Source organism: Onthophagus taurus, chromosome 10 (genome assembly GCF_036711975.1).
Source record: "Onthophagus taurus isolate NC chromosome 10, IU_Otau_3.0, whole genome shotgun sequence".
Classification (NCBI taxonomy): Eukaryota; Metazoa; Arthropoda; class Insecta; order Coleoptera; family Scarabaeidae; genus Onthophagus; species Onthophagus taurus.
Genome location: NC_091975.1, coordinates 10635483 through 10661158, shown reverse-complemented (window position 1 = coordinate 10661158; position 25676 = coordinate 10635483). Strand labels below are relative to the sequence as shown.

Genomic DNA, 25676 nt, shown 5'->3' with positions numbered 1-25676 from the left:
TTAATGTGATGACAAAAGAAACTTTTGAAAAATTTGCAAGGACTGGTGTCAAAATCAATCCTCCATATCGAAATGAACGGTCGTTGTCAAGTCGATCTCATTGACATGCAATCGCAACCAGACCGTGAATATAAATTTATTATGGTCTACCAAGATCATTTGACTAAATTCGTGGTTTTACGATCTCTTAAAACAAAAAGAGCTACAGAAGTTGCGCATCACTTGCTGGATATTTTTTTAACTTTTTTTTTTAACGGCAGAGAATTTCTGAATTCAGTTTTAAAAGAGTTAGCATCTTACTGGCCTGAATTAAAGTTAGTTAATGGAAAGCCGCGTCATAGCCAAAATCAAGGTTCTGTTGAACGAGCCAACCAAGATGTGGAAAATATGTTGGCCTCTTGGATGCAGGACAACAAAACAACTAACTGGTCTAATGGGCTCAGATTCGTTCAATTTATGAACAAGAGAGCATTTCATTCTGGCATAAAACAATCTCCATATCGAGCAATGTTTGGATCTGAACCAAAAGTGGGACTAATGACATCGAATTTACCTTTAGAGGTGATTAGTAAACTAGAAGATGAAGAACAATTGCAGGTTGCAATCACTGAAATAAATCAGAATTTGAAACACAATAAAGAAAACGAAAGTGGAGAAGAAAATGACGAATATTACAAGGAAGATGAAGGAAATAAAATAGAAAAGGAAGGCGAAATTGCTGAGGTAGAGAAAGATCAAGAGAGAGCCACACCTTGTACTAGTGATGAATTATTAATACTAACAGCAAGGAAAGATGCTCATTACAATTTGGCAAAGCAGGCGGAAAGAATGAAAAAATCAAGTGATCAATCACATCAACCATTGAATGTCGGAGATAACGTTACTATACCAGTTCCAGACGTGGACAGAGGAAGGGCGGAACTCCGTAATATTATTGGAATTGTACTAGAAGTTAGTTCAGAGCAACTATATAAGATTGGTACAAGGGATGGTATATTGGACAAATTATACTGCAGGTGAATACTCATACCTACAAGGCCAGCCATACACAGGTAACATTAAGTCTGCTATAAGCAATGACTGCATGGCGAACCTCGGATATACTATTCCAGTCGCCCGTGTATGGTCGGCTTAAGTAGACGTAAATGTGTATGGTCGATTTTCTTCTTTTTCTTTAATAGGTCAGAATTTGATGGCTGTAGCGAAAAATTCATCCGTCGTGATGAAGTGCCAAACGTTACAATTACTTTAAGAACTGCTGCCAGGAAAGCTTCTATAGGAACAGGGCAAGGTTATGCAAGATGTGTTTGTTTTAAAGGTTGTACCAATAATAAATGTTTATGTCAGAAAAAAGGACTATTATATAATTCTAAGTGCCATAATAGTTTAAGTTGCGCAAATAAATAGTTTCGTTTAGATGCCTGTAAGATTTATTTAACCTAACATGCAAAAAAAAAACATAAAAAAAAGAGATGGTTTTTCTTCCTTTCCTGTTGCTCTAGCATCCACACCAGTCTATCTCTCACCTACTAATGCTTCTGCTCTCCCCCTCTCGTCTCCTCTAACCGAAAAAGAGTTTTGCCTAGTAATTACTGGTGAATATACTTTTGACTAACTCTCTCAGTCAAAACTCTTTTTGACCGGTATCTTTCAGATAAAAATAGCATTGTCAGTCAAAACGTATTTTAACCGTAGACTGCTGTCAAAACTAGTTATAACTGTAACTAGTTGTAACTGTAACATATTCACACATTAAGGGGGCTTCTAGTTTCTCCCGAAATTAATTACCATACTGATTTAAAATCTACGGCGCGGGGTAAAGAAATAATTTTTTTTCTTATTTGTCTCGAAAAATCGTGTTAACGTCCTAATAATAATGAGGCGAGGGTTGAAGATAAATAGCTTGTTAGCGAGTCGGCCTATTTATCAATTTGTTTGATTAGTGGACAACCCCCTCTGTCATGCTCAATAATGTTTAGTCTCTCCCTGTAAAACGTTTTCGCTTTTAGGTTTACGCCCCACGACCTCGTCAGAAGAATTCCAAAGTTGAAGATGGTGATCGATCTTACTTACACCGACGGCGATAGGTATTACGATCAAAACGTAAGTAGTTTAAAGTTTAAAAATAAGTTAATAAAATTAAGTTAAAGCCCTAGTTTAACATTTCACTTTGGAGTAGCGTGTCACGCCCATTTTTGGTAACCTGTCGTCGGGCTAATTTGAATAAAGGGACGTCGTAGTCGGCGTTAGAAAAGATGTCGGGCATCGGGGACTCAAAAATTTCAATAACAAATTCTAACGGACCCTTTGTCTTCTCCGTCGCCCATTCCTCCTTGTCACTTGTGCGTCTCCGCGTGGTCGATAATGTGGGAAAAGGAACCAGTCCTGCCACACGCGTCGTCGTGAGAGATTTGTATATGCGTTAATTTTTTCAACAAGCAATTATCGCCACCTCGTGCTCCGTCTACACTTCTTCGACGAGAATCGAGGGACTCGCGAGGCCGGCAAACGAACAGACGACCAGCGAAATTAGCTCTCCATTAACGAACTGTTCCTTTATATGGTCAGCGGCGTATTAAAGCCTACACCGCCGTTACCAATGAGATATTGTCACATTATCATCGTGGCCCAAGTGCTCCTCGAGTTAAAATTATCTTGGGATGCCACAGGTTTCCGGGTTTAACTGCTAATTGGGTGCTGAAGACTAAAAGACAATTTCACAACGGTTAAAAATAGTTAAATCTTCTACGCATATATATAGATTAATATGAAGTATACATAAAGAGAAAGAGAATATGAAGATAAGTTAAGAGGCTAAGAGGATAAGTTAAGGTTAAGAGGCCTTGAAACACAGAATTTAATACAAAGGAATTTGTATTTGAGATGGAGAACCTTCCCATAATTCAGCAACGTACCAGCGAAGAACTGGGTCATCATCAATTTCATTCCGAATGTCAAAAAGAATTACTTGAAAGTATGGGCCAAGATCTCTGCCAAAATTGTATAGATCGATTTTAAGCTGTATTTTTCAATTATATAGTTCATTTATGAATTTTTTAACTGCTACTGGAAGTTTTTCCATAACTTTTTTTTGAGTTGAGCTCCATTCAGTATTAAGTATCATAGACTTCTCATCCGCTCAAGTCTCTTTAAAATCCTTGAAGCATAAATGGCATTAGCTATGTCTAGTGTAACCATGCCATATCACTATTCCAGCCGTACTCCCTACATTTCATCATTCTCTGCACCAATTTATACAGTGCCTGAATTGTTCCCCCACCTCTCCGAAACCCATTCTATCTATTGTCCGAAATTGTTCCGAAACCTAGCATACCGCCGATGGCAGGTCTGACAACTCGCTATCTTCTATACATCCGGAAAGACCCTTCCCCCAACATCTCTCTATAAACCACATCCATTCACATCCCGGGGCATTGCCCTCTCTCGTATTCCTTATCACTCCATCCAGCTCCACATTTCCCAATCACCCTTATTCCTCCAGTAACCTTTCACTCTTCTAACCATTTCTCTCCTAATCTACTTTTGCCGCATTGTATTCTCGTTTTCCACGTCATAATAATAATAATAATAATCTTTATCGCCAACCGGCAGCAAAACCATACTTTATGCTATCCATTTGCGGCAGTAAAGTGACACTTTGTGCTACTATCTAGTAAACTGTGCATTTAGCGGCAGACAAAGTACTTTACCTGCCGCTAATTGCTGTCAATTTGAAAAAAATGCCGTTGAGCAGGTGGATTTGAACCCGGTACCTTCTGTATGAAAGCGCACTTCCCTCTCCACTATACGACCTTTGATACATAGTGTAACTTTACCGAGGTATATTAACAAAACAAATCGTTTGACACATGTCATAATATTGGTAAGTTAGAATATCTTCATATCGTTAAATTTTGCGGTTGGCGATAAAATGTTGTATGCAACACGTCAGCAAAGTGTCTTTATCGAACTCGCCTGTTACTCGCCTCGCTCGCTCGACTCGCAAACTCAGACTCGTTCGATAAAGCATCACTTTTCCGACTTGGTACATAAATAACTATTATTATCCCAACGGATTACAATTCAATAAAGAGATAATATTATATAAATCAACAACAATCAATTCTAAAAGAAAAGAAGAAATAAGACAAACAAAAAAAGAAAACCAAGAACAAACTGTCACTCGACCGAATTTGCTGCACGCATTAGTTTGTTTATTGGAGAGTTTAGCCCCACATTGGTGTTAGCGCGATTTGGCATATAGGCACTATAAACTCGCAAAGAACAATCTTCTACGGTCCTCAAGGCTCCGGAGGCCATATCGTTGTAGCAGATTTATATAGTTTAGTTCTCCTCTAGGTGGATAATATCCAGAATGTACTTTCTCGATGAATGTGCGTTAAATAAGATGGGGTCCACACGATGCAGCAATATTCAAGTTTACTTCGTACCAGCATAGAATAAAGATCTATTATTGTTTTTAAATTCGTACACTCCAACGTATTTCTAGGGATAAACCCCAACGTTCTGAGGGCACCAACCGATGTTCTGCCGATATGTTCATTGAAGGACAAAATGCCATCAAACCACACTCCAAGATCTTTTACTGTTGAGATACGCGATAAGTGATCCATTCCAAGCACGTAATCGAAAAGTATGGTATTACATTATTGACTGTATGTCATTACCTGACATTTAAGAGTATTTAAAGCTAATTTGTTATCAGAACACCATGAATAAAGTTTATCTAAATCTAACTGGAGTGATTCACGCTGCTCACAACTAATAGATCAAAATAGTTTCAGGTCGTCTGCGTATAAGAGTGAATTCGTTGAAAATCGCAGGTAAATCATTTATATAGATGTTGAACAGCAAAGGGCCAAGTATAGATTCCTGGGGTACGCCACTAGTAACATGAATCTGTCTTGACTTCAAACCATTTAACTCGACGTATTGTCTGCGATTGGATACATACGATACTAGGAGTCGTGTGAGAAAGTGATCACATCCAAATCTCCACAACTTTTCGGCCAACAAATCATCAAGCAATCAAAAGCCCGAAAAAAGTCGGTGTATATCACATCCACCTGCTCTCAACAGTCTAATGCATTCGATACGTATTGAGTGAAGCTGAGTGGGTTGGTGGCTGTGGATCTACCTTTGCAAAACCCAAGCTTGGAAAAATTATTTATGATGGCTATAGGTCGATAATTCGTTACACAGCATCTATCACCTTTCTTAAAAACAAGGCAAACTCTGCTCAATTTCCAGATTTTCTGGAATTCAGAATTATTGATTATTAAATTAAAAATATGCTGAAGAGGCTGTAATAATACAGGCATATCTTTGACTATATATGCTGGGATAAAATCTGGGCTAGTCGTAGTTTTTGCCTTAAATTTCTTAAAAGGTTCCACCACCTTATCAGGACTTACTTCTGAGATGCCGAAAGAAACGGCATCCCATCCATCAGCAACTTGGGCACCTTGAAGACTGACATCAGGAGCCGGAAGATACATACTCTCAAAATGATCGGCGAACAAATTAATCACAGTCTGCAGATCGGAAAAAATTTCACCATCATGTTTGTGAATATTTGGTGAGACAGCACTGTTTCTGGTCTCGGATATATCTTATTCAATAAAAGGAGTTATTGGTTCGTCTAGATAATTTGTGGTAATGTTTTTTTAGTTTAAGCATTCGTTTTAAGGTAGAGGAGTACCACAAAGGATATTTAGTTTTTATGTGTTTTCCGCATCCAAGGCACTATATAATGTTATATAGAAAACATCGCAGGAGACTTCAACTGATGTTAAAGACAGCAAGTAATTCCAATCAATATTCAACATTACGCTATATAAGTCGAGCAGGTTAGCTCTTTTGAAACAATACTGGGCGTCTCGATATATATCTTGAACCGTTGAAGACTGAGGTGCAGGTATATTTAGAGTTCTCAACAATGCTGGATGATAATTGTCTTCGCGAACCAGAGTAAAATCGGAGTGTATCACGTTAAGATTTGCGTGTGATAAACAGTGGTGGGCGCTGGGTAAATTCCCGGCGGGTAGGTATTTATAAAATGGGTATTTATCCGGCCCAGGGTACGTATAAAAGTGATACATGTAAAAATATAACAGATTCGGAAAAAAATAAACCGGAAGTTGATGAAATGTTATCAGACGAATCTGTTGTGATTTAGATTAGATCAAGATATTATGATAAACCTATTTATTTTTTTAGTGCACTTTGTACTCTTTTTAAATTTTATTATCACCAAGCAGCCCTCTGCGTCCATTGTTGGACATAGGTTTCCCCTATTCTGTTCCATTCGTTTCTATTCTGTGCTGTCTGAATCCACTTGTTGGTCGTTTTTTTGACGTCGTCTGTCCAGCGTGTAGGTGGTCTTCCTTTACTTCGTCTATCCGTTTAAGCAACCGTTTTGTCCACTGCTCATTCTTCATTCGCGCGACATAACCCGCCCAGTTCCACTTGAGCTTTGCCACAATGTTGACCACATCATTTACGCCAGCTCTCCTTCGTAGGTCGTCCTTTCTAATGTTGATGTTAGAGCTATGAACAAGATTTGTCATAAATTTTGATTTCTCCACGTTGATATTTAGCCTGACTCTTGCAGACACTTCTTGTAAGTCGTTCAGCATCAGTTGCATCTCTCCAAGGCTATCCGAAATAGGGTCTACATCGGGTATTTTGGTCTACAATAGGGTATTTGTCACCAATGTTTATGCAATTTTATCGTCATTGTAGCATTCTTGTAGATGTTATAAATAAGTTTGGTGTATTGATAATCGACTCTGCATTCTTGAAGTACTTGTAATACTCAACAAGTCCATCAACTCAATTTAAATTAAATTTTATAAATACCCATCTTGGGCAAATACCCCCGGGTATATATCCAGGGAATTTTCCCTTGAAAATAAATACCTGGGTTCCAACACTGGTGATGAAGCAAGAATCAGATCGAGTGTTCTATCTATGATATTACTCACGTTGTTCAATTGCTCAAGATTATTAAAACTAAGAAAGTTACGAATGGTAGCAACTCATTCATCGTTTATGATAGCAAATGATGGAATATTTCCAGGATCAAAGTATCTAATGACATATCCAGTGATGATTCAATGTGATCAAATGTACGACCATACATTTCTCCAGGTGTGCCAGGCGGGATGTAGCAAACAACAACATTCATAACGTATTTTGATTTTTTCAACTGAGGGCCAATAATACTCCGTCACCTCTACGATGAAGCTCACGATCAAGAACTGTTTCTTTGAGCCATGTCTCACTAAGTGCGATAATATCGAAATCTGAAGCCATGCATGAAGTCATGCGTGAAATGTTTCTTGAATTGTTTCTTGATGGTCAACTCCCTTGTCATATCTTGCCGTTCTCCCTTACTCTCTCTCTTTCTCCAAATCTTTTTTACTGCTCTCTTTGCCTTGACAATCTCCTTCTTGCATTATCGTCTCTTGCCCATGAAAATCCTCCTTAATCCACCCACACCTGTTCCTCTACTATCTTGGTATTCTCGTCTGGTTGCCCTAACTTCGTTTCTCCTACTCTGCCACTTATCACTCCACCAACCTAGCATCCTCTTTGTTCCTCTCCTTGCTTTTCTGAACATCTCCTGACACACATTACTCATATTTTTATTTCATACCTCAGTATTCACCATACACATTTTTTATAGCACGTTCCACACGGGATCTATTCCTCCTCATCGTACCATCGATCCAACTACTTCCGTTGTTGGATTGAAACGTCGGATCTTCGCTTTCTGGATTGGATTTAGTTTGCTCAATCTTTCCTCTCTATGACTAGGCATACTTGACCAAGAAGTAAGCAAGACTAGAAGTGATCTAGAAAGTTGCTAGTTGCATCCCAAGCTTCGGACAAATTTGTCATCCTCTATAAATATGCTTTACTTTGTCACGATTATTATATTGAATGAATTTTTGTTTTTAATATACTTAAGTAGATTAATAGATGGATCAATACTAACCAGATGTCGGCAAGAACGCGAAACATAAAAGGAACTGGTGGCCTTCAATATCCATACTCACACATATCGGAGAATGATAGCGGTCGGTTAATTGCTTATGAATATGCATACCAAAACGAATATATCGCCTCAAGTGCGCACCATCTCGCCGGGGACGCAGTAAACTAATTAGGCGTATCTCTCCGTCGCCGCTGTCACCGTTCCGACAGCGCAATTAGACGGGCCGAATTAACTCCGTGTTGGTTGAAGGCGGAGGACAATCGGCCCACTTTGATTGGATTCGCTGCCGACCAGTTCGAACGTGTCCTCACTCCCTCGTATGTCATCCACTTGTTGAATTAACGAGATTCATTGGGGAGGGACGATCACTTCAACGTCTTCTAATTAAATTCAAAGCTTATGTAGTTATGCGGCGGGATGAAGGTGCCAAGCACGTGTCATGATCTTTCACTGAGTATTAGACGTCTAGTAATTAAATTAAAAAATCTTCGGTGGCAGGTGAACAAGGCACGTGTCACCTATCACTACTCTATTCGTTTATGAAAATTAAAACAAAAAATAAAGGGTTTAGATTGATTCAGTTTCATGCCCGAAGCCCGAAGGAATGGTATCAGGTTGAAATATCATAATTTATACGTCCGACCACCGAGTCACTGCTTGTGGCGTTAACTGGGCCAATGTAGATTTCCGTCTGGATATGGAGAGCTCGATGTGTTCTAAATCACACTCCACCCGAGAGATTGCCGCATCACTTTCTTAGAGCATAAATCTTTTTTGTCTGACACGATCTGATCTTCGGACTTCGGGAGCTGGTTAACGTAAGCACGAGGAAACGAATACAATTAGGGGGAGAGATATCATCAGATTGAATTTAGATTTGTCTCAAAATAAACTTTCATGTTATATCTTTTGTTTTAGATTCTTCGTGAGCATAACATCGCGGTGGTAAAGATAAAATGCGCCGGTGGGCCGAATGAAGTACCTTCGAGGGATCTACTGCAAACGTAAGTCTTTCTTTTGCTTGTATGTTGAATTGGTCAGTAGTAAATTTTCGCGAGTGGGGTCGAAGTGAACCAATAAAAACATCCGGAAAACCTGCGGTACATGCCGTTAAAGATTTAGGGCGCAATGAAAGTTTTAATGCTGTCATCATTCGACCGTTTCTGGCGTAAATTCCACCTATTACGGCTTTAGCGACTCTGTTCGACGCCGGCTCGGCTAATTTATTACGGCCTTTAAGGTATTTTGCGTTGCGAGAGTGAATTTAAGATGTCCCCGCGTTATCTCCTCAAGACCAAACAACAAACAAGAAGTATAAATTTTATTTGATTATTACAAGCTTCTTCAATGGCGTTGAACTAATAACAATTGAAATTCCTTTCGGACCAAAACCACTTTGAGTTGAATTGGAAATGTCAACTTAAGAAAATTTACTAAACTAGACATCACTTATTAGTGTCAATTTCGATTCGAAAGGTAGCGATTCGTTTCGAACAGATCTGGCGGGTATTGTTGGCCGTCCAGACGGTCGGGATAACTACAATGTATGGCCAACAATATGAGCGAGTACGATAATAAAATCTCGCAGTTTTACTTTGACGTCGACAATAACTGAACGTGCAAAAGAGCGCCAAGAACCTAAACTATTATGTGCGTAATATTAACGACGGACAAGCAACGTAAAATAAAAAAAGTCAAAATAAAAATTAAAGAGTTTAGCGCTAAAGGTTTATTATCGTTCGCACGGTAAATAACCAAATTATTCCCCGTCGTTGTACGGCGTCAATAGAGATTTAATGAGCGCGGCGGCGTCAAGGCGCAAATGGCCATATAAAATTTTCACCCACGCAACAAAAGGTTTTTACCACCGTTGGTAATGTGGGAAATTTTGTAATAGTATCTGCAATTAACCTACTTCGAAAGGGTGCTTATTGTACGGTGGTAAAAAATGTTTAAGTGGTTTCAAGGGGGTAAAAGTAAGATGAATAAAAGGGTTGGAAATGTTTTAAACAATGAAAATCTATTAAATAGGTTTGTAGTGTGCCATGCACCACACAAAGTGTGCCATGAAAAGTTGTTTTTAACAAAATGATTTGTTATATAATTTACAAAAAACAGATTAAAAAATAAATTATCCATTATAAGTACGAAGGCTTTCACGGCCGGTGTGAATTAAACTAAGATTAGAACTAAAACTAGAACTAACACTAGAAACTTTCGGGTTTTGCCGTGCGTCTTTTAATAAAAGGTTTGACGTTTCGGATGCCATGTTGCAACCTTCTTCAGAAACTAGTTCGATGTGACGAGATCAAAAATCGGTGACTATATACAGGATGTTTCATGAAGTTGTCCCGGCACTAATGAAGCATGTTGTTTAGGTGATTTGTAATAAAAAAGTTCATATGAACATATGTCCGATTCACTTCACTTATTGAGTTATATGAATTTGAAAATAATATTTAAAAATTATGGCGTTATGGCCCAGCGCACGGCTCAAAGGGTAGGTGTGCTATGACTGCATTAGTAAAATAGGGTACTTATTTACCTTACTATTAAATTTGACAAGCTTGCCGTTTAATCTAAAATTATTTGAGTTTTATTTGCGTACAATGCCGTTTAAATTTACGACTGTTGAGTATGGTAATATGGTTTTTGTATTGGGAAATTGTGATGGAAACGCTACTGCAGCTTCAATTGAATATCGACGACGTTTTCCAAATCGGCGTGTTCCATCGCCGAAGACTTTTAGTAGTACCTTCCAAGCTCTCCGAGAAACTGGTTTACTTCCGAGCGTTCATATGCAGTATGAACGAGCAACACAGCAGAATGTTGCAGAGGAAGACAACATCCTTGACATTGTCGAGCGCAATGCCTGCATTAGTACGCGACGGATATCCATACGTTTAGGGATTTCCAATACCAGGGTATGGAGAACATTAAAAAGAAATCTGCTGCATCCGTATCATCTACAGCGTGTTCAACATCTGAAGCCAGAAGACTTCCCTAGGCGTCAGTGGTTAAATAATAATCGGAACTTATACCGCTACATTTTATTTACGGATGAGTCACAATTTACTCGAGATGGCATAAATAACATCCATAATTTGCATAAATGTTCGGACATTAACCCTCATGCTACCATAGAAAGTAATTTTCAAAGCAGATTTAGCATTAATCTGTGGTGCGGAATGTTGTACGATCAACTTATAGGTAATTGCAATTTTTGGAAGAAAAACTTCCGCGTTTACTATGGGATGTACCTCTGGCAAGACGATTAAGAATGTATTTGCAACACGACGGAGCTCCTTCTCATTTTTACCGTAGAGTCACCGATCATCTAAATGAACGTTATCCTAACCGCCGGATCGGTCGAGGTAGACCGCACATTTGGCCAGCCAGATCTCGAGATCTCAATCCTCTGGATTATAACATGTGGTGTTGGATGAAAGATTTAGTATATCAAGAAAAAGTAGACACACGTGAGGCTTTAATCCAAAGAATTTTTGACGCTGCAACGCAAATAAAGGAGCACCGTGCAAAGATAAAAAATGCAACGCGAGCCGTTCACAGGCGTGCAGATAAGTGTATTGAAGTAGGAGGTGGAATTTTCGAAAATGTTTAAAATTAATAAATTATTTTTTCAAATTATAATAAAAAGTAGCATTATCGCAATTACTTTATTTTTAAATGCATAAGTGTAGCTCAATAAATAAAGTGTAACCTCAATAAGTACTTTATTTTACTGATGCAGTCATAGCACACTTACCTTTTGTGCCCCGCGCTGGGCCATAATTTTTAAATATTATTTTCAAATTCATATAACTCAATAAGTGAAGTGAATCGGACATATGTTCATATAAACTTTTTTATTACAAATCACCTAAACAACATGCTCCAGTAGTGCCGGGAGAACTGCATGAAACACCCTGTATAAGTCGGAAAAACTAATTAATAATCAGTTAACGCTAATTACAAGCTAATTAATAACTAATTGCGTCGCGTCCGGTGTGAGGCGGGAAGAGGTCTTCGTGTTCACCACCATCTTCCATGTTCTGCTAAGCTCCCAGCCATCCTCTCTGTTGACGTTATTTGTATGTCGGTGGATCTCTATGGCTTCTCTTGTCAGTCTTTGGTAGTATCTGTTGTCCCTAGCCAGCACCTTTGTTTGTTCGAAGTCTATTCGGTGCCCGTCTGCATGGCAATGTTCCGCAACTGCCGACTGCTGGATCTTATTCAGCTTCTAAGTGGACAGACTAACAATGGAGAAGGCTAATCGCGAATTTCAGAAGACCCGTGACACACACATCAAGAAGTTTGAATCTCTGGAACGCCGGTCGCAAAAGAAGAAAGGTAATAGTTTACCAGTAGAAACAATCGTCATTAACAGATCGAATGTCCCATTAACGAAAGACGAAACCTCTGTGCTCGCCAAAGGATTGAACTACGCAATCGCCCCGAAGAAGGTCCCAAAGGAGGAAATCATTTCCGAAGTGGAAGCAGCTGTTCGGCACTTAAAGCCGAAAAGATCCGACCAGAAGTTGCGAGAGTATTGAAGTCAGCAAAACCACCAAAATCCAACTTGACGGTTGGTGAAAAGAAGGCACTCCGATGTATAAAAGAAAAGTCAGAAATCGTCGTGTTACCAGCAGACAAGAGGAATGCCACCGTTGTTATGGACAGGAAAGAATACGACGACAAAATGATGAACCTACTGGACCTAGCCACCTACAGGAAGATCTACGGACTACCGAAGATTCACAAAACAGACGTCCCCCTCCGCCCTATCGTCAGCGCCATCAACTCCCCAACATACCAGCTGGCCAAACATCTTGCAAAGATTCTGTCTCCCTTTACAGGTAACACGGAATCGTATGTCAGGGATTCTATATATTTTGTGGAATCGGTAAAAGGTGTAAAGCTGGATGCTGGGGATATGTTGGTAAGTTTCGATGTGGAATCCCTTTTTACTAGGGTACCAGTTAAGGATGCTGTAGAGGGTCTTCGCCGAAAACTTATTCCGGAGGGTTTACCAGAATACGTGCCAGATCTGGTGGAGTATTGCTTATCGTCGACGTATTTCAGCTGGAAAGGAGAATTTTACGAGCAGTTCGAAGGGGCAGCCATGGGATCTCCACTTTCGCCAGTTATAGCTAATTTCTAAATTTTTAGAAATTTAATTTCAAAATTTAACACATTACTTGGCACACGACAAATACATACATCATCTTTCCATCCCCAAGCAAATGGAATGTTAGAACGATTTCATCGATCATTGAAGACAGCTACCATCGCTAAAGGAGATTCTACTAGATGGAACAACAATCTACCCCTCATCCTACTAGGATTAAGAACATCACTTAAGGAAGCTCCTCAGCAGAACTGCTTTACGGGCAACCACTAAGACTTCCTGGAGAGTTCTTCATACCTACTAATCCATCTATTGACTATGAACCTTTCCTCTCCAGTTTAAGAGACACTTTTTCAAAATTAAAACCAGTGAATACGTCTTTTCACTCTATTCAAAAACCTTTTATTCATAAAGACTTGCACAAATCAAATTTCGTTTTCATTAGAATTGAAGGTTTGAAACCGCCGTTATCTCCGCGATACGAAGGACCTTTCAAAGTTCTGACAAAAGCAACCAAATATTTCGTAATTCAGAAAGGCAATATTGAAGGATAATACCGGGTGTCCGCCGAGAAGGTATACTACTTAGTTTTGCCGCCATTTTGGTAAACATTAGTCTTGATAGTTCATATTTGGCAGTCGTGAAGTAGAGACGTGGCAAATTTATTATGGAAAAATATTCGGTAAACCCACGTGTTTTAATCGTTAAAACATTTTATCAAAATCAATCATCGATTACTGTGACGATGAGAAAGTTACGTGAAATTTTTGGGAGAAACAACGTGCCAACAAGACGCACTATTTATCGTGTAGTGAATGATTACGAAGAAGGAGTCCCTCGTTCTAGTAGCTGATAGGCCCAAGCATGGACCACAACGTACTGTAAGATCGGCTGAAAACATTACTGCTGCTCAAGAAAGTGTTCAAAACAATCCATCAACCTCAATGAACAACTTTGGCCACAATTTTACACAAGGATTTGCATTTGTTTCCATTTAAGATTCAGTTGACACAAGAGCTTCTTCCAGAAGACCATTTACACCGCCGTACATATGCCAATACGATGTTACAGCTCGTCATGGGCGAGCTGTAACATCCATGATCGAGCATTACATTCTCATGAGCTCGCCCTTTGTGGTCGCAAGGGTCGCATTTGTGAGGCTAACAGAGGCGGACATTTATCTGATATTGTATTCCATACACAATTGCCGACATTAAATAAAACATTTATCAATATAAGATCCATTCTCTTGCATTTAATCAAAAATTATAAACAAACAAAGTAGTATACCTTCCCGGCGGACACCCTATATTTATATTCAAATTTATTAAAAACCGTATATAGTAGAAACCGCGAGAGCTGGTAGTGACAGATCGCTTAAAAATGGTATGAATCAAGGTATGGACGTACGACTTAGATTATTTCACCACATACATTTAAATGTAGGTTATGTTAGTAATGGAGGTTATATGTCAAACATTGTCAAAGATATTATTTAATGATTTTCCTTTCAAAGAAAACATTTTCGGCTTGTGAAAACACTAACAGATTCATGACAACGCTCATAAGACGTTTCGATTTGAGGTTATAATTATAGAGTGACATCCCTTAGAAAACCAGACGTACTTTTTCGACGTGGCCATTTGAAGCGGTTTGTGAACTACGTATGGCATTTGTAAGAGCGGAAAATGATAATTTACTGCCAGCTCTTGTGGCGTCTACTATATAAAAAAATTAGTATATAGATCAGAAATATTTTCTCTCCGCATATTTGATATAGATTTCTTCAATTTTCTGGCGCACCTTGTATTCTGCCAATTCCTCATCAAGGTTCAGCATATATTTAACTCTAGATTTCGTGTTTTTCCAACAGATGCCATATTATTATGTTTATAGATGGCATATGAGCTGATTGTGGCAGTATTCAGCATATTATAAAATAAAGAAAAGGGTCAGCGTCTTGCCTTTCTATTACACCACATCTTCTGCGCCAACTGGTCAAAATTATCAATTTTCCTTTTGTAGAATTGTTGACTTGTATTATTTCTGGCTTGGATGTGTTGGGATTTAGATAATTTAAAGCAGGGATGTGCCTCTACACGTCAACACTCTATACGTATTTCAAAAATGTCGTCGAAATTACCTGACTGAAAGGTTCTGTTAACAACATTACTAGATAAGGAATATGAACGTTGCGTTTATTTGTCAAAAAAAATGATATATTTTCAATCTGTGCTATTAATCGATGGATGGAAAAACACAAGCAGCAATTCAAAAACTATGGTAACGATGCTTCATAATGCCAAGGGAACGCAGGCATTTTTAAACGCATGAGATGTGACTTGTGAAGCAGAAGATGCTAACAAACTTTCAGAAATTGTGATGGAATCAATAGATTTTGCTGTTATTTCTGATAATGCTGCAACTATGATAAAGATGGGAAAAAAAGTTCCTATTTGGCATAGTAATTGCAGTAGCCATACTATGCCAAAGACGTTATGAATGAAGAATTAACAAAAAAAAGTGCACTCAATATTGAAAGAGTTCAAACATCCAGATTTTGAGCGAGCTCTGGTGAATAGAGGAGGCTCACGTATCGAGATTCCTATTTGTGCCTAATCCAAATCATACATGACATGAAAACTCTTATTATAAATGACAATAATTTAAAAAAAATTAAACAACCTGTAAAATCTCTAATCTTTAATGATGATTTTTTGGATGAAGTTAAAGATAACATTGAGTTGTTTAACCCTATTTGCAACTTAATAAACATTGCGCAAAAATCAGATTTATCCTCTGCAGAAGTAGCACATTTATGGGTTTGTTTGGAACTGCCTATTAAATTTCTGAATTTTCAAAATCGTATGGAAAATCGTGTGGACCAAATAGCCACATCAAATTGCCCCTCAGCTCGGACTTAACAATTTTCCAAGCAGAAGTTCTTGCTATAAACTTCTGCACCGCTTTGAACCTACAGAAGGGACAAAAAAGTGCATCCATAAACATTTTCACAGACAGTCGGGCCGCCTTACAGGCAATTCAGGCCTACACGTGTGGCTCCGCACTGTTCAGAGAGTGTACCAACAACCTGAGAGAACTCGCTAGGGGCAATGATGTTACCCTATGGTGGGTTCCAGGTCACAGCAACATTGAGGGCAATGAGCTGGCCAAAGAGGCAGCAAACACGCCCTTTATTGGACCTCAACCTGGATGTGGACTACAAAAAAGCCACCTAAAACAAATAATCAACAACTGGGAGGCTTCAAAGATAGCCTTACGCTGGAAAGAACTTCCAGGTCACAGACAAGCGAAGAGTATGATAACTCCGTTGCAAAACAAAACCAAAAAGGTTTTATGCCTAAGAACGTTCTCAGGCTACCTGACCGGCCATGTGCCCCTAAAATACCACCTCTTCCACATTGGACAAGCTGAGGATCAAACTTGTCGACTATGCAACGACGAGTCAGAAACTGCTGAACATATACTGTGCAATTGCGTCGCCAGAGGCCGTCTAAGGCACAACGTCTTCGGTATAACTCCCCTGTTACCTACCGACATAAAGGTTCAAGACCTCAGGACAATACTAAGGTTCATTAAGGACCTACATTTGCCCTAAACCTTTGGAGGGCTAAAGTTACAATAGATCTTATAGGTCGCGGTAACGAAAGCACCATCCAGATGTTCCTAGGGACGCTTTTTATTTGTACGTATTCATTCACTTACTGACTTATTTCTGTTTCTTAGCATGTTCCAAACTTTTTTCTGTATCTCATAGAAAGATTTGTTCTTCTTTATGTACTGATGCCTGCGTTGGATTTGTTTCTTGACACTTTTGTTGGTGAGGTTTTGTCGGATAGGTAGCTTTTTCTTTTTGTTTCTTTACAAAGTCATGTTTGAGTTGGGTTGGGTTGGATTGAGTTGGGTTAGGTTCGGTAGCAATACTTGGGTGTAATGATTGATAGAGACCTGAGATGGAGTCCTCATGTTGAATATGTATTCAATAAGGCGCAGAAAACTATAAATGCATTGCACAGGATGATGGGTTCGACATATGGACCAAGTATGGAGAAAAGGAAATTGATAGGCTCGGTAGTTTTTTCGCAGATGCTATATGCCTGCAAAGCTTGGAGTGGGGTGTTTGAGATTAAAAAACACAAAGAAAAGATGACGAGATTACAGAGACAGATTTTGAGAAGAATTGTCAGTTCTTACAGAACTGTCTCCACGGAAGCGTTATTGGTAATTGCAAACTCATTTCCAATTGAGTTGATGGCAAGAAGGCGAATGTCTAGATGGAAAACAAAAGAGGATCGTGACATTCTGGAGGAGGAAATAATGCAAGAATGGAACAATCGATGGACCACGAACACTGGTAAAGCACGTTGGACGAAAAGAATAATTCCAAATGTTCAAACATGGGTTACTCGGAAATGGGGAGAAATAAATTATTCTGTGCCAATTCTTGAGTGGTCATGGTTGCTTTAAAGCCTACTTACACAAACATAAGAGAAGAGAGGAAGAAATGTGTGATTATTGTGAAGATAAAATAGATGATGTGGAGCATACATTTTTTGCTTGTAAAAGATGGAATGAAATACGCGAGGAAATGTGGAAAAAATTGAAAATTAAGCTAACGCCGGAAAACTGTACGAAAGTTATGTTAGAAAGTGAAGAAAAATGGAAGATTGTGGAAGAGTTTGTAAGGGAGGTGGTTGTAACAAAGGAAAGGGAGGAGAAGGTACAATGGGAGAGAGAATGAATTTACAATACTCCGAAGAAAGCTCGTGAGAGTGTTCCCGGAGAAGACAAGGAAAGGGGTTTTTAGTGGGTCGGGGCTTTCGTGCCTTAACCCCACACTATCTGACCGCTCAAGATCCCAGGTCAGATGTCTGTTCGCAGATTTTCCCCAACCTCGTAAAAAAAAAGGTTCGGTAGCATGGTTGGTGACGTTTATATTAATTTTTCGTTTCCCTGTACAGACTCTTTTACAGCGTCTTGTATACTGGTATATTTTGTAGCTTATTTGCCAGTCCCTTTTCGTTGAGGTTTCCTGTTCTTTCTGCTAGTAACTATTCAATGTTGTATTTTTTTCAAGTACCTACGCTTCTTTTTGGTCTTAGTTGACCATTCAATTAGTTTTTTGCATAAAATCAAGTTGTGATTAGTACTTAGGTTGGCTGTTGTTAGAGTTCTAACATCTAATAACGACTCTATTTGTTATTATGAGGTCAATCATAATCTAGTTCTTTTCTACTAGTGATGTAGTAAGTATGTACTATTGATTCTCAGCTATGTACTTATGAGCTTTGTTGTGATCTAGTTGATTTTGATGGATACTCTCAGTATTTTGACATTTACGTATTCGATGTCTACTATTTTTTGCGTGTACTCTTCATTTTGTCATTCATTAATGTTCCTTGGCAATTTCTTTTGGTTTCTGCTAATCCACGATAAATGCGGGTTGGATTGAGTTTGTACTTTTTCTTTTTTTGTCATTCCATAACGTGATGTTCCAACATGTCAATCTGGTCAAACTACTTATTCACAAGCTACAAACAAAGCATGGGTTATTACCACAAAGTATTCGTAGAACGATTTTGTTTTTGCGGCACGATGTTTTGAAAAAAGTATGAAGTAAGAAGCTTTTTATCATAAATAAAAGAGTTCGAATAATTTCGAACAATGAAACTGGATCACACAGAATAAATTTGTTAAGTTGATAGAACGAGAGAGCGGCACTATTGATTTGATAAAATTTAATCGGTTTAATGTCGACGAAAATCCGACTTTCGTACGTCAATCGGACGTTAATCTCTTTATGTATTAGGTCCTGGATCGGTTCCAATTGTGAATGGGATAGTTAGATCACCCGGTTGCAGGTATATTATTGAATTGAAATTTCGAAATCTTTTTATCCAATGCACGCAGATGTAGATAGGAATCTTTTTGTAAACTTTTTCGAGAAATTGTCACTAAACCAAAATGATCGAATACCTATAGTAAATCTTTTGGGTCTATTCTAGTCTTGCTTATTCCATTGTGTTTACGCCAACATGCCCATAACAGAAAAGACGTCGGCATATGGTCCGGATGGGAAGAGAGGTCGCTCGGTTTTATGGTTAAGGGTCAACGAGGTACAGAGGTACCGAGAGAGGTGGTAATGAAAGCATTATGCAAATGGAACGGCGCGCCGCACGTGTAATAGAATTAGTTTACAAGTTTTATCTCCATAAAGGCGATTCATACGAGTTCGGGCGCCTCCATTCGAAGACGAAGCGCCGTATCTTCACCGAGAAAGCCGCTTCGCATTCGTATTTAGCGAACAAGACCGTCTACATGACGTACACAATTTAAACCTTGCGATATAAACGTAAATTTCTCACCCAACAGATGGTTCCAACTATTTCTAACTAGAATCAATTATTACAAAAGAAGATAATTAGTTAACCTAATTAGCAAGCTTTCTTGTTTTATGTCTAAATTTGAATATTAATTTAAAGATGACACTTTCTAAACGTTGATATTTAACTAAGAAGAAATTTTTTTTCGGTCCCAAGAAAGTTACACTCTCGCTTTACATTGCACGAAAGAGAATCGACAATCAATTTTGTGGGTCGCACAATGGGCAAAGTGACAGCAACACAATAACCCCGAACGGTGTGTTATGATTAAATAAGCCTCCTTTTTATATCGGTCAAGAGATATATGCGCCCATTACGAGATCTTATCTTTCGTATGTGTGTGATTTAATGTTTTAATGTTTCAAGCGGTTATTGCACCGAACAAAAGAACCTGCCCATTCGGACATCACTTTATTGGGCATACAAATTTTTAACCAACAATTTTTTATGTTCGCTATAAATATAAATAATTATTCGGTTTTTATTGAAAGGAATGTTAAAGCGCTTTCTTTTTCTCTCTCTCCGTTTTAATTAGTTTTAATTAACTCGATGGTTATTTATAACACCCCAGGTTTTAATTTCAAGATGGGTCATATTTTGTAAACGATCTCTTTCTTTCGTTTTCGTTTTCGTTTTCGTTTTCGTTTTCGTTTTCGTAATAGAAATAGTAATGGGTGCGGTTCATCCTATATTCGGTAACATCTTAAACCTCATTTACTTCTTGATCTATTCATTAAGTTACATTTTAGAAACCTCCTCCTTTTTAAAGGCCTTTTTAATTCACACTCTTATAGATAAAGAAACCTATTATTCTAAGTGATGTGTTAAAAAATAAAAAAATCACACATTTCATCATCATCCCCCGAAGGCCAATTAAAAATAAATCGATAACAGAGTCGGGTTGATCAAAAGGGAAACCGTCAGTTGTAATAATATCCCTTGTGATAAATACCGAAGCTAATGGAGCGACCTCGCAGATGGATTTTCCTTTGTTGTCGGCAAAAATCCGTGACGAAGTGGCTTACGGTGATGGGGGGTGGCCCCTCCTCACCGAGAGGGTTAATTGAGTAGTCAATAGCGTTCGTGATTTAACGCGAACCGAATAATTTATATCCATTTCGAATGCGCGGCTAATTAACCGTTTTGGCAGGAACACAAAATATGAGATGATTGCAAAGGGAAAGAGAAGACGAAAAGAAGTTGAAGTTTACTATTTTATTTTACGAAATACCTTAATTTATTCCTGAAAGATCGCAGATGCAATGTGACTCACCCGAAACTGTTTTTATTTATTTTATTTTTTCTTTTAGAATTAGGTCAACTAAGTAAACTAATCATTAATTAGATGAGTAAGTCTTAAACAAAAACGTTTAACAGTTAAAATCATATTTAACTTCTAAATTAAATGATATTGCAACATTTAAAAACAAGAAAATTAACTTGTATAGTTTATAATTTAAGTTTCCTTGGATTGATTTAATTGAATTCTATGGGAAACAAATCTACTCCCATGGGGTGATTTATTTACTCCTTTCAGTTTACACCGGCGGAATAGTAACCTACACAGTTTGTAAGTGGTCTATTAAAACATTCCATTTAGTAATTTCAAAGTGTTTATTTAGGTATAATGTGGTATTTTTGGGATAAATCGAAGAAATACCCGCTGATTCTTTTATTATGTCTAGCCTTATTTATAGAAATTAAGAAATTGCTTTTGTAACAAATTAAAATTTAAAATATCTTCGACTTAATTTGCTTGAATCTTGTAATAATAAAGTTGTTAAGAGAAAAGCAAACAAACCAACCGTTAACCGGTATTTTTGACTCCTCTGATCACAAATTTAGATTTCTTATTCACTGTGTTATTGTCAGAGGAGAAGTAATCTTTATTACCATCTATCAAAAGTAAAAATATTGTCCTATAAATAATTTGATAACTATTGCAAATAGGTATAGGACATGCTTTATAAAAATGAAACCTTATTACTTGGCGAATAATTTAAGATAAAAAAATATGGGGCATTCCACTTAAAAAAAATGAGATATAGCTATTTCAAGTTTCTGGTATTAAGTACAATATTACGAACACCCTGTAGAAGTTTACCAGATTTGTATAGGGGCATGAAGTTACTGTAACTAATAATCTACAAAAGATTTGCTTTGTAGGGTCTTAAATAAATTGGGTATGCTTTCTTTTATAGACACGTGCAGACGGAGATTTTTTCACAAAATGTTGAATATTTCAAAAACGGTAAAATTTTGATATACAGTGTGTCCCCGGATAGGTGAAACGACTCTTATAAAATGTAAATTTTTTTCGATATTAACTGTCATCTTTTGGGGTTCAGGCCTGCTTGATTAAAGACTAATTTTGAACATATTTTCAAATTTTAAAAAACAAGTGAGTGTTGATACTGAAGCTAAAACTTCTTGTGTGTCAGGTAAAGTACCTTTTCTGTTTACGGTATGGTAAAATGTTACTAAGAAATTTTATTCAGAATGAAAAGTTATGGCCATACGCAAATTTTCATCAGCCTACTTTGATAAAACCTATTGTTTATTATTTTCGTCAATAGTACCTTATTACGACTTTTCGTTTTCAGATTCAGATTATTAGGGAGAAATAAACAAACCGTTCTGAAAATGTTCACAAGAAATTAAGTGTGTGTTCGCCCACAAAGGAAAACAGTTGATCATAGTTAATCAGTTTCATCATAATTTTTTTTCTTAGAGTGAATACTTCCTGCTGTAAGAAATCTTTTGATTAAACGCCAACAAGTACCTCTTTTAATTGCAGTATTTGGAAATTTTTCACAAAATAAAGCAATAATCGGTTTTTTCCCGGTTCCATAACACTGAATCACGTAAACTTTTTCCTGTAATGTTAACATTCTTTTTAAAAAACACTTTAAGTTTACTAAATTACAGTTTGAGAGATTAACAGTGACAGGAAAGCAATTTTGTTTTTCCATGGCAGTCTTTGTTAGAAATAAAATTGTTTGATATGGATTTTTTCAAAGTAGGCCGATCAATCCGAAAATTTGCATATGCCCATAGTTTTTCATTCTGAACAAAACTTCTTAGTAACACTTTCACGTACTATAAACAGAAATGGTACTTTACCTGCCACAAAAAGAGTTTTTCTTTCACTGTCAAGGCTCACTTGTTTTTTAATAATTGATAATATGTTCAAAATTAGTCGTTAATCAAGCAGGGCTAAACCCCAAAAGATGACAATTAATATCGAAAAAATTTTACCTTTTATAAGAGTCGTTTCACCTATCCGGGGACACACTGTATGTAATGCTTAACAAAAAGTATGTCGAATTAAAAAATGTAATAAAATAGGGTGTTCCATTTAAATTTACGAAGTTGTACCTTGTACTTTTTTTTTGCAACACCCTGTATAAACAAAAATATTTTTAGGTTATGTACCTTTGAACACCAAACAACTTTATATATAAACATTTTCTTCTGTAAGGAGATATCGTCCGATATCGCACTAATTGGACACCTGTATACAGGTGTTCCGGTGACTCGGGTAAAAAAATATCAAGCAAAATCATTGAACCAATTTTGACTTTGATCGGGTGGCGGCAACCATGCTATACAGGTGTCCCTAAAATTTGTTTGCTCAGAACTTTTTTGTTCGCTCGTAACCCTACATTTATTTTTGTACTTTTTAATAGAAAATTTATTTTAGAAACTATTATCACTCTTTGAAAATTTTGATATCGTTTACCGTTTTCGAGTTAAAGGCGAAAATGTTAAGCTTTGATTTCAATCGTAACAAACAAAAAAAGGAAACATATTCCGCAAGATCTGAGTTGGCGATGACAATTCAAAAACGAACTGAGCTAATAACCATTATTTGCATACATTTCTAAGTGCAGACTTAGTTAAATCCAGTGTTAATTTATTTTAGTTGAATAAAAGAATGTAATTTCTAAAATAATAAATTTAATTTCCGGTTACAACAAACAAGAACATAACAAAAATTCTAACAAAAATATTAACAATAACAATAAAATTATAAACAAATAGTAATAAATAAAAAAAGAACAAAAAAATACTAAAGCAGATGCACGCCTGATATTGCCGTCTTCAATTAAAGCGCACTCTGCGGAGAACATCGATCTCAGTTTGAAGTTGATCAAATGAATCAACAATTCGCAACCTCAGTTGATCAACTCGTTTTCGATCAACTGATTTAAACGCAGTAAATTAGCGATTTAAAGCGTCCCCATAAATAAAAATCTACAGGTGTAAGATCCGGCGATCGGGGGGCCAACTTATGGGTGCACCTACTCCTCGTCCAATCCACCGTCCCGGAAAACGTTCTCTCAGAAATTCTTGGACAGCCTGTGTGCTATGCGCAGGAGCACCATCATGCATATACCAAATTGCTTGCCTTGTGTTTAAAGGAACGTCATCTAAAAAATCATCTAATTCTTCTAAATGTCGTCTGTATGTATGTCCATCCAGCCTTGATGGCAAGAAAACGGGTCCAATAACATCGTCCACAATGCCAGCCCAAACGTTATGAGAAAATCTCCATTGCGATTTCCAAGTTTTCTTAAATCTTGGGATTTCGTCCGCCCAACTATGTAAATTTCTCAAATTGAAGATTCTATCTTTAGAAAAAGTGGATTCATCTGTAAAACGCACTTTTTATTAAAACTGATCATCAATTTGGATTTTGTGCCGCATTATTTGGCAATATTGCAGTCGCAGTGGGTAATCAGCCAGTCGAACTTCCTGAACTTTGTAACAATGAAATGGATAAAGCTGTTGCTCGTGAAGAACACGCCAGACAGTTGTTTTTGAAGTTAAAAAATGCCTCGCCATATCTAAAGTACTAGCTGTAGTATTTTCTTCTACGTAGTCTAGAATATCTTCTTCTAGTTCGGGTATTCGGGTTGATCTTACGTTACCGTTGTTAGTAAATTTCGGCTTACACGTCACATTTTCCCTTAAACGGGTTTCAATCCTTAAAAATGTCTTTCGATTGGGCGCTCTGCGGTTCGAAAATTTCTCCTGATAACGGTTAGCGGCTGCTTGACATTGTCCTAATGTCAAAATCATGTCAGTTTGTTCACTAAATGTGTAACTCTCCATTTTGAACACTTAAAATTAATAATAACTAACAGAACTATCGTTTGTGTTTAAACGACATGAGCAAGTTGACAGCAAGTTGTTTTTTTTAATAGCCATGGCCAACCTTGACTTTTTCGAAGACTTTGTTTTTTAGTGTTACCATTGAAATCAAAGCTTAACATTTTCGCGTATAACTCGAAAACTGTCAATATTATCAAAATTTTCAGAGTGATAAAAGTTTCTAAAATATATTTTCTATTAAAGAGTACAAAAATAAATGTAGGGTTACGAGCGAACAAAAATGTTCTGAGCAAACAAATTTTAGGGACAGCCTGTATAGCATGGTTGCCGCAGCCCGATCAAAATTGGTTCAATGATTTTGCTTGATATTTGTTTACCCTCTACCAAATTTCAACGCTCTACCATAAATGGTATTGAAAATATTTAGAAAAATGTGTTAAAATTTTTGAACTTTGATGGCCCATATCTTGGTCATTTGAAGACTTATAATAATTTTTTTTTCACGAATCGTCATCATTTTTGCTGTACTATATGAGATTAATTTTATGCCCCGAGTCACCGGAACACCCCTGTATATACTATACATACAGGGTGTCTCACGTAACTGGTTCGTTAGAACTTTTTTAGGTTCCAGTATTCGTACAGTTTTGAAATTTTGGTAGTATGGGTTGTTCATTCGGAACTTTCGATCTAAAATATTTTCAAGATGGCTGTCACTTCCGGCCTACCGGAAGTAAACCATAACTTCGTTATTTTAAATGGAATGCTATAGTTTTTATTGCACCTTTTAATTTTACGTAAAAAAATATGTTGACTTTCATAAAAGTTATTGGTACCTAGCGTTTTTCGTTTTCGAGTTATTTTGATTTTAAGGTTTTTTTGGCAAATTTCACCATGCACTTTAAAACCCTATATCCCAGCCAACGTTCATTCAAAAAAGCTCTAAATTGGCACGATTACTCGTCAGATGCTCTCAAATAGATTGTCATATATTGTATCAGAG

The 25676-nt window shown here is 37.4% G+C and overlaps 1 protein-coding gene across 2 annotated transcripts in view; it reads left to right on the top strand.

Moving 5' to 3' along the window:
• Positions 1–25676, top strand: part of LOC111418628 (RNA/RNP complex-1-interacting phosphatase) — a 268726-nt gene that overhangs the window by 57927 nt on the left and 185123 nt on the right. For both annotated transcript variants that reach the window (XR_011641697.1, XM_071199660.1), the window contains exons 4-5: positions 2010–2103; positions 8942–9027. Coding sequence is in view for 1 of the 2 variants with exons in the window: in XM_071199660.1 (XP_071055761.1) it covers positions 2010–2103; positions 8942–9027 (180 nt within the window). In the remaining variant the exon portion in view is untranslated. The remainder of the gene's footprint in view (positions 1–2009; positions 2104–8941; positions 9028–25676) is intronic.